The 9,041-nt window shown below is 40.0% G+C and overlaps 1 protein-coding gene across 2 annotated transcripts; it reads right to left on the bottom strand.

The window, feature by feature from the left end:
- Nucleotides 1-186: 186 nt before the first annotated feature.
- LOC131776725 (inactive tyrosine-protein kinase transmembrane receptor ROR1-like) lies at nucleotides 187-8,488 on the bottom strand. 2 transcript variants are annotated; one of them, XM_059092950.2, is made up of 9 exons: nucleotides 8,380-8,488; nucleotides 6,270-6,429; nucleotides 4,909-5,360; nucleotides 4,016-4,366; nucleotides 3,323-3,607; nucleotides 3,021-3,208; nucleotides 2,616-2,795; nucleotides 1,489-1,690; nucleotides 187-932 (listed from the first exon to the last, which is right to left on the bottom strand). In XM_059092950.2, exons 1-9 carry the CDS (start codon nucleotides 8,459-8,461, stop codon nucleotides 766-768), a joined length of 2,067 nt encoding a protein of 688 aa, XP_058948933.2. In that variant the 5' UTR covers nucleotides 8,462-8,488; the 3' UTR covers nucleotides 187-765. The 2 variants fall into 2 exon arrangements, with proteins under 2 accessions (XP_058948933.2, XP_066023521.1); XM_066167424.1 differs by lacking the exon at nucleotides 2,616-2,795.
- Between the last annotated feature and the right edge of the window lie 553 nt (nucleotides 8,489-9,041).

Raw genomic sequence — 9,041 nt, 5'->3', positions numbered from 1 at the left:
AGAGTATAGCAGGTAATTTAGTGTTAACAACTGGGTTGAAAACGTAAATTAGCCACCGTAAAGGGTAAAAAAGCTGACGTTTCGAGCGTTAGCCCTTCGTCAGAGCTATCGCTCTAACGCTCGAAACGTCAGCTTTTTTACCCTTTACGGTGGCTAATTTACGTTTTCAACCCAGTTGTTAACACTAAATTACCTGCCATACTGGTCAAAATTGACTCTCTTAGATTAGGGAAGGGTTTCGCGAAGGATTTGAGTTTCCTCTCGCAAGTGCAATTTCGCATCCAGTGGGTCATATTCGATTTGCACCCTCTATCTTGTTTAAGGTGGGGCACGGATAAACTCGAAGGAAAATGGAGAACCGGCATGTGAAATTCAGTCAATGTTTTCCCTCGTGAGTAGGTTATCAATTTTGAGTGTTTAAGCTAACTCTGATCGGTTCAAGGATTATTAAAGCAATTTTCAAAAGAGTTCCGAAAAAAATCCAGGATTACACTGTTTTGCTTGGCTGCGCTCATTGGCTCTTAAGGTATTTTCCTTTCTTCAGATTGGCCATCCTGATGACTTAAGTTTTGATTGTACGAAACTTCATCGAAAATCCCTTTAACACTGTCTAAGGCTTAATGATAAATCCGCGGCGAAGTGTAAATTAGAGAAACGTGACTACAATATTGAAATATAATAGAGAAAGGGGGGTGGGGGGTGGGGGTAGAGTGGGCGTGAACAATCCTGACGATTGCAATTTAAATTTCAACACCCAAAACCGATCTATATTTCAAGGCTTCCGTCCGTATCACTCATTCTGACTTCTTCGGTCGTCGTCGTCGTCGTCGATCGGGGCACGTCGTAATTTTCATGGAACTCGAGCACTCGTGGAAATTTGCGATCGCCTTTGGTATGACTTCTGGGAACGTCGTAGGTTTCCAAAACAATTTCTGAAAATAGCAATAGTGGATATGAACTAAGGCGTTTTCCTATTTCCGTCATGTCGTTAAGAAAACACGGAGCCTTAACGAAATGGACAACTGGACGAGTCTTTAAAATCAAGCGAGAACCCCGCAAAAAAAAAATCAATGAATAAGTACATGAAAAAAACACTGGGACGTATTTATTGGAGCACTTTCAATAGAGGAGTATATTGAGGTGCTCCTCTCGAAAGTGGCACTTTTCAGGCTAAAAGATTACGAACAGGTTTGAGGACTTCAAATGTCAAAGCGTGGAAAATGGTAAGGAAAAGTGCCATTGACGCTCTAGGAGTGAGGGGGGGGGGGGGGGGGGCAGAGCCCAGAGGGTTTATAGAGTACTTTGAGTGGGTTTGGAGCCGAAGCTATGAATACCCTGACCCTGCTCTTGAAAGAAAAATTGTTCATTTCGCTAATTTTCCATCTAAAACACTCCTTTTGTTTCAACATGTGATCACATTACATTTTTCAAGGATGTGTTACTTCTCTGTGATAAATAGAGGGGAAAGAAAAGTTAAACGATTGTTACCAGACAGTGAGACGCTCATGTTTTCAGACAGGAGCTGGTTGTTTGACTCGGCACAACTTCCATAGTTGCTGTTAAATGGATCACTCAAGCGTGTCTGTATCTCAGAAAATTCTAAACGCTTTTTGGGATCCTCATGCCAACAATCTTTCATGATAGCGTACACGAAGTCTGGACAGTCTCGAGGCTGGCCCAGATGAATGCCCTGCAATAAAGGAAACCGCTTGCTGTTAGGAATGACTCAATCGTCCCCAAAGAGTACCCTAAGAAAGAACCGCGTGTTGGTGCCCAGATCTCCAACTTAGCGCAGAGGTCAACAGGCGTTTATGTCAAGAAACCAGAATAATTGACTTTACCTTCCCCTTTTCTCAATCAATGTTCAGGTCAATGTTCGTATTTGAATTTGTGAATTTTAATTACTGTTTACCCGACACAGGGGTATTCAGCACTCTCGCCTAACCTCTCCTTTCATTAGGAAAATTTGCGATGTATTAGAGTAACACGTATGGCTCAGTTGACAAGCACAATAACCTAGGTTTAAAACTTTGAAGCTGGCTTCTTGTTCAATCTGTAACTGAGCTGTAGCTTTACTTAACGACTAAGGACTGGACTGAAAAATCAACTTGTAAAATGAAAGAATTAAAGTTTGCCATATGGACAGAAGACCGTAAATTAGTCCCACTTACAACATGAACACCTGGGTTACTGGTCTATGTGAAAAGGCCCTCAAAAAGGCTGACCATAGAGACGAAAGCTGATCTTGTTGTAAACGATTTTCCGCTTCTCCTGACAAGAAGCGGTAAAGTCTAGGCATGTAAAGACTACGAAACTCTTTCGTCAGGAGAGAGCTACTGTTTAACCCTTTGGCCCCAGGCCCCTGAGAGTGATAAGCATCTCATTTCTCCCAACGTCACCCCCCTGAATTCAACTACAGAAGCTCCTGATTGTTAAACAAATTCTCCTTATAAGCACCATAACAATTGGATAGAAAACAGTATGGAGAACTTGCCACCTGTGGTGTTAGAGTAGAAAGGGTTAAATATGTAAAAAATTGAGTCCTATATCGTAGTTTTAGTACCCAGACCTACCCCTACCAAACGAGTAGATCTCGCGGTGAGTTTTGTGATTACCTTTTGTATAAAGTGTATCACTTCCTTGTTGCTATAGCCGTAATACGGTTGAAGAGCAAATGTGAAAATCTCCCAAAGTAGCACGCCATATGCGTACACGTCTGACTTGAAGCTAAATTTGCCGTAATTTAATGCTTCAGGAGCAAGCCAGCGGATGGGCAAAGCAGTTTCCTTGCTCAACTGAAAATCAAAGAACTGAAATGAAAGGTCCCTTCCGTAAAATTTAAAAAAGAAAAAAAAAATCAAGCATGTCTCTTGTAGATGGAAAGAAGGCGGTAAAGTGGCCTAGAACATGGTGACTTGATCATTATCTTGTTTTCTGTATCATAAGTGTTTTAATTAATCTTGAACAACACAAGTACCTGCTTTATTGTCATTCATTGCAGTTTGGTATTGTAAGAGTACCTTGTAATAATCTGAGGTGTGAATGTCGCGCGACATCCCAAAGTCCCCAATCTTCACCACAAGGTCATTCCCGACCAGACAGTTTCTCGCTGCCAGGTCTCTGTGAATAAACTTCATCTTGACCAAATACTGCATGCCAGCAGCGATCTGGGTCGAGATTTGGAGAAGGTCTTCGTGGGCAAGGTAGACTGGTGAGAAAAATAAAGTGAAATTGCAGTATTAATGGGGGATTTTCTCATACCGTTAGACAGATGGATGGATTGGAGGATAAATGGATGGAAAAACGGATGAACGGATAGTACCTTTATTCGGTTCCTGTGATTCCAGGGGGGTTTCAGCGGCCGGAAAGGCATTCCTCAGATAATGGTTCAAATCCCCACCACTCATGAACTCGAAGACCATGCCATAAGGTTCCTCCTCGGTTGATACAGCCAGGAGTCGAACAATGTTTGGATGTGTGAGAATGGACATTAGAGTCACTTCTCGGAAAAACTCGTCTTTCTGTTCCTTAGATGGATCATCTTTCAACGCTTTAACAGCAACTAGAATCTCCTTCTTGGGCTTTTCTGTAAGACCAGCTGCACGACCTAGAAAACACTGATATAATGAAGTATCTCGTATGTTCTCATCTGTAAATAGCGAAAAAGGTTTTCGATATCAGCTGGACTTGGTCGCTTACGAAAATTTGGCTCACGTGAACAGCCACTAGCTGTGCATAGTCACTGACGGGAGTTGTTTAGCCAACTTTAACAATATACCACACTTTCTATCGGTTTGCCGGCGTAAAAATCTACGCGGGTAGTTGCCGCGCAGGAACTCGAGAAAGTTTGTCAATCACTAGCAGGAGGCAGATGGACCTTGGAGAATAGAGTAATTTGAACTCAAGTGTTACTCGAAACATTTTGTGAAGAACGATTAGCAGCTGCCTGGTATATCCACGTTAAAAACAATCTCAAAAGGGTGTAGATGCAGCGTGCACAGAAAGGTGAGCTTACCTTGAAAAACTTTGCCAAAAGAGCCTACTCCCAGGTCTTTTACATAATGTACGTGGTCCAATCTGTACTGCCTTAATCTATTTGGATCAAAATGCCGCGACAACAATGTATCAAAACTTTTTAGGGACTCTGCTCGTAATTTATCTCTCATTGAAAAAGCCGGCGGCTCGACCAATGTCTCCATGTCATCTCGGTGTCTTCGCCAAAGCAAAAATATGATAATGCACACCACAATGGTGAGCAAACTGACTGTGACAGTGGGTAGAAAGATGCGAAGATTGTCGTCGTCACTGCCTTGGTTCATCTCTTTCGTTTCTACACTAGGCTTGAGTTTTCGTTTTTCTTCGAATTCTGCGAATTTTAATCATAAATCTATTTTAAACAGATTTTCCATACATAACCTGCGCATGCGCGGTAGAATATTCCATAGAAGTAATTTCGTTCGCGGCAGTCCTGACTCTAGTCCAATTGAACGGTTGCCAAATGCTCCTGTCAAGTCTAATATAATACTTAATTGGCTGGTAAAATCACCGAAATAAATTGAATATGAGTGCCTGCGCAAATTCGTATGGACAAATACAAGCAGAGCCTAACGATTCGTGGTGCTGACCAATATGATCATGGTTCTGGTAATGAGATTTAAGATTCTCTGATATAATGAGTTTGTAAACCAATGCGAATTGAAACCTGCTTGAAGCGTAGGAAAACGCGAGTGACCAAATTGGGATTGGTTTTACTTTGCATCTGATTGGTTTAAAAGGTGGCGTTATTTTGGACCAATCTCAGAGCAAAGTGAAGAAAAAAAAGTAGTCCAGTATCACTTTCGTTACTCAAATTAGATTTTCTCTTAAAGACACCGCTCCTTTTCTCAAAATTAAAGCAGTTTCACTCACTGAAAAATCCAGAATTGATACAAGTCTTGTTCCCAGGCAAGCGCTCGTAATACGACCGAGGATGATGTATGGAGCAGTTAGGAATTCCTCGATGTATAAAGTCAATATGTTCATTATGCACATAGAGCTTCACTCCCCCAATCACTTGATTTATGGTTACGCTACACTCGTTAAAAATTTCTTCGCAGTCTTCCTTACAAAAGTCGAGTATCGTGCCATCTGAGTAACAAGGCGGTACGGTGAAGTGGCACAGCATGTTCACCATAATGTACCTGCATTTTTCATTGTCACCAGCGAGGTCATTGATGATGCCAATAACTTTTGCAAGGAACCGCTCGGTCCCAGATAGTCCAAAACTGTTGTCAAAGAAACGCTTGGTGTCCCTGTACTCGGGTAGTGTTGTAAAGGAGTCGTTACAAACTGTTCCTTCGTATTTAAAACAGGCGCCTCCCCTAACAGAAATACAAAGCCAATATTAAAACTACTTGATGGTAAACAAAAATTTTTGTGCACATAGCTGCTTTGTGCATACAGCAAGACGGGAAATTTGCTCCCGTAATTGTAGTAGTGATGATTATGTTGAACTGTTCCACGGGGCTTAATTAGTAAAAATTAAGCGAATTAGTGAACGGCACAATGGTAGCGCGGGAGCGAAAATGGTAAAGGTTCGGGTCGGGTCGCGTACGGAACACGTTCATTACGCGACCCGACTCAACACTCCCTCATTTTTTTCACTCCTCTGCTTCTATCGCGCCGTTTACTTCGGGACAGGTTATGATTATGTGAGCTAATAGATATTATGTGTATCATAAATATGTATATTAAGAGAATGTAACATTCCTTATGACGACCTTTACACTCAGAAGTTACACAAAGTGCGCTTGCGCTGCTTGTGTGCAACCACCCCAACAACCATTAAAGTTTGATTTCATTACAGCTGCTATAATACCATCATAAACCATTTTTTTAATAATCCAGCAACGTCATAATATTTGCAATTTGCTCGACGTGTTTTTCCTGGCCCGATATATGTTTGATTTATCTAAGCTGAGCTGAGTTCATTTCCTCCTAGTTTTTAATTAATTCTAAATTAACAAATCTGATAATTACATTTCAAGAATACAATAGTGAAAAACAGGGTCAGAGAAGATAAAAAATAAGAAAAAATTTGAAAATGGTGCTGGACCCACTAAAAACTCTACTGCGAAATGTCTGAGGGTCTCCTTGCAAAGTCATAATGACTCTACAGTGCAGGTTTTCATACAGAACTCGATCTTTCTCAAGAGGAGTAGTGAATTTTCTTCAAATGGAAGTGAAAGCGAGTGATAATGGTGACGACGATGATTAAGCATGGAACTTACCGCTTTGTATAGCATTTGTCTGTAGCATCGGCCTGGGTATCATTCCAGCAACATCCAAGATACATGCACGTGGTAGAGTTTACATATTTTGGCACCATACATCCAACTGTCTCATTAGTAGCGATTGTGGAACAGTTCCATCTAGGCCTCTGAGGTGCTCCTTGGAACAAAAGAAATAAAGCAATCGACAAATTTAATGTTGCCTTGACCTATCCTCGACAGTCTTTTTTTTTTATCCGATAATGAAGCAGAAAATAGGGGTTTATTTTATAACTTGTTTTGGTTGTTTGACCAATTTTTCTCCTTCTCCACAACGATCCCTTACTGGGTGATCCTTATTTCTCCTTTTTTCTCTCAGTCTTTTGTCATTTACCAGGGTACCTCCCTTTTTTAAGGCCATTCCTTACCCCTTCCTCTCCCCCTTTACGAATACTTTTTCGTAAAAGCTACGATGTGCATCTTGATAGACGAATCACACTCGTACCCAGCTACTCCTGTGAAGCGTTTGACGAGAAGCCTTTGCATTATAAGAAGTCTATATTTCTATATCCTTTACGGCATAAAGACAAATTTTCCCAGCTATTTTAAATGCTCATAGGTATCATTCCTACATAATAAATAATCCTATTTAGCTGAAGTTAACGCATTAGGTTTGGTTTTAATGTATGTAAAATGAACATTTCTTAATGGCATAGAGAGCTTTTAAAAAGTATGCCTCTAACAATTGTGATCGGAGACGGATTTAGATTTCAAGCGTCGAAAGTCTCAATAGGATCTCCATACAGGCGCCGCCTTGAAACTGAAGATTAAAAAATAATCAATGATTGGGAAAATTTGTAGTGGTGAAATACAAAGAAGGCTCATCGGTTTGGAGCGCATTTCGATAGAGCGTCGAAAAACTTAAACAAAAATAAAATACAATGGCCAATCACGTGAAAGGAAATACTTTAAAGAGCCAATGAGAATCGAACTCAAAGTAAAAACAACCAAGCTGCCTTAAGTGCGGGAAAACGCGGGCGACCGTGACTCGAATTGGTCCTAGTTTTGCATGTTATTGTTTGAGAGAGTGGCGCAAGTTTTCTGGATCAATCACAGATGGAAGAAAAGTGAAACCAAAGGAATATCGATCACTATCGATACTCAATTGAAAATTGCTCCAAGAAAGACTAATTATCTCGGCCATTATCGTGTTTTTCGTAGACAACACCTAAGGCTTAGAAAATGAAAGTTGCAATATATCCAAGTCTTGATTGAGATATTCCGATAAATGAGGTTGAAAAGGTTAAAACAACAAATAAAGTTTCAATTTAAAAATTAGTTTATGCCTGTTTTTCTACAAAACAGTCATTTGAAATATTCTTGACTTCAGAGTTCGTCCACATCCTAAAACAAATTTACTTGAATACAACCGAGACATTCCTCTATGCCACATTTCACTTCGGATAAAAATAATGGTAGGAAACTCATATATGATTAGCCAGCTCGAAACCATAGATTAACTTAATTCGATCAATACTTTCTTGACTCGTGCCCAATTATGAGGCTTAGTTTCACTGATTTAGCCCCCACACACAGATGCGAAGATACTGAATTTTTTATCGGCAAAATTACATAACTTTCAACTGTTCAATAAGGGTTTTTCTGCTGAAATATAAAACGAAGATCGATATCTATCGGCATTTGCATTAGTTTTTCTTCCACTTGGAATGGATAGCGGAACTGATCAGAGCAAAAGTAAAAAATTTCCTTTATGGTAACTTTTTAAGATACTGGGTATATACTAATGATAGCCAACTAAGTTTCGTTCTGATCCACTTCAAAAGAATGAAACCATGTCAATAACTTTAAATCTTTCTCTCTCTGAAAATATAAGGCGATGTGTGTAAATGGAACACATGAGTTATTCGCGTACCTTGGCCGAAACTAGAAATATTCAGTTTAAACGGAGGATTCCCATGTGACTGACAAACTGACAATCTTTAAATTGAAACGCGTATCGATTTAGCAGCTATCAAATCACTTTGATTACTTCAGGTAACCCTTGGCTATCGAAAGGTTAATTTACTTGAAGTATTTTTCTAGTAAACTAATGCGTAACGTTACAGCTTACCTTGTTTGCTGTCAACGACCCCAAGCTTATCAAAGAATCGAACACAAAGTAAAACTACAGACGGAAATAAAATGTGAAACATGATCGACAATATCTCCAGCTATGGCGAAAAGGTTTCAAAGTTTTAATTTATCAGTCTCACTTCTTTTCCACTTTCCAGCGAAACTGAATTTGTTATGTTAATAATGATGTTTTCAGAAATCGCATATTAATGATCACTGTAGCGGCTGTGAATTGGGCAAGGTCAGTATTTCGCTTTCCGTTGAATATACATATAATGAACACACTGTTCATGCCACCACGCCGTTCTCGAAGTCTCTTTACATACAGTCCAAACTGTATTAACGCTTTAAACCCCACGAGTGATTTGTAAATATTTTCTTCTGTTACTATCACCCCTAAAAGAAATATCCAGGTCATGAGAATAAAGGACATGATCACCAACTGAAGAAGCTCTTGATTGTTAGACAAATTCTCTTATCAGCACCTTAGGAAATGCACAGAGAACAATACGGAGAAAATATATACTGATTTTAAGGTGTAAAGGATTAAGTGATCGCCCACGGGGCATGGTGGGTAACCACTTAATACAGGTTCCACAAAATAGGGGCCAAACGCGATCTAAACCCGGTGACATTTCGTCTTAACGGTCCTTAGAAGAA

Source organism: Pocillopora verrucosa, chromosome 5 (assembly GCF_036669915.1).
Source record: "Pocillopora verrucosa isolate sample1 chromosome 5, ASM3666991v2, whole genome shotgun sequence".
NCBI classification, from domain to species: domain Eukaryota; kingdom Metazoa; phylum Cnidaria; class Anthozoa; order Scleractinia; family Pocilloporidae; genus Pocillopora; species Pocillopora verrucosa.
The sequence above is the reverse complement of the archived record's forward strand: the minus strand, read 5'-3'. Positions and strand labels throughout refer to the sequence as shown.

Excerpts from the sequence above, each read along its gene's own strand:
- LOC131776725 (XM_059092950.2), bottom strand. The coding sequence starts at position 8,461 with ATGTTTCACATTTTATTTCCGTCTGTAGTTTTACTTTGTGTTCGATTC. Across the intron at positions 6,430-8,379 it reads GGTCGTTGACAGCAAACAAG|GAGCACCTCAGAGGCCTAGA; the intron begins GTAAGCTGTAAC and ends TTTTGTTCCAAG. Across the intron at positions 933-1,488 it reads CATGAGCGTCTCACTGTCTG|AAATTGTTTTGGAAACCTAC; the intron begins GTAACAATCGTT and ends TGCTATTTTCAG.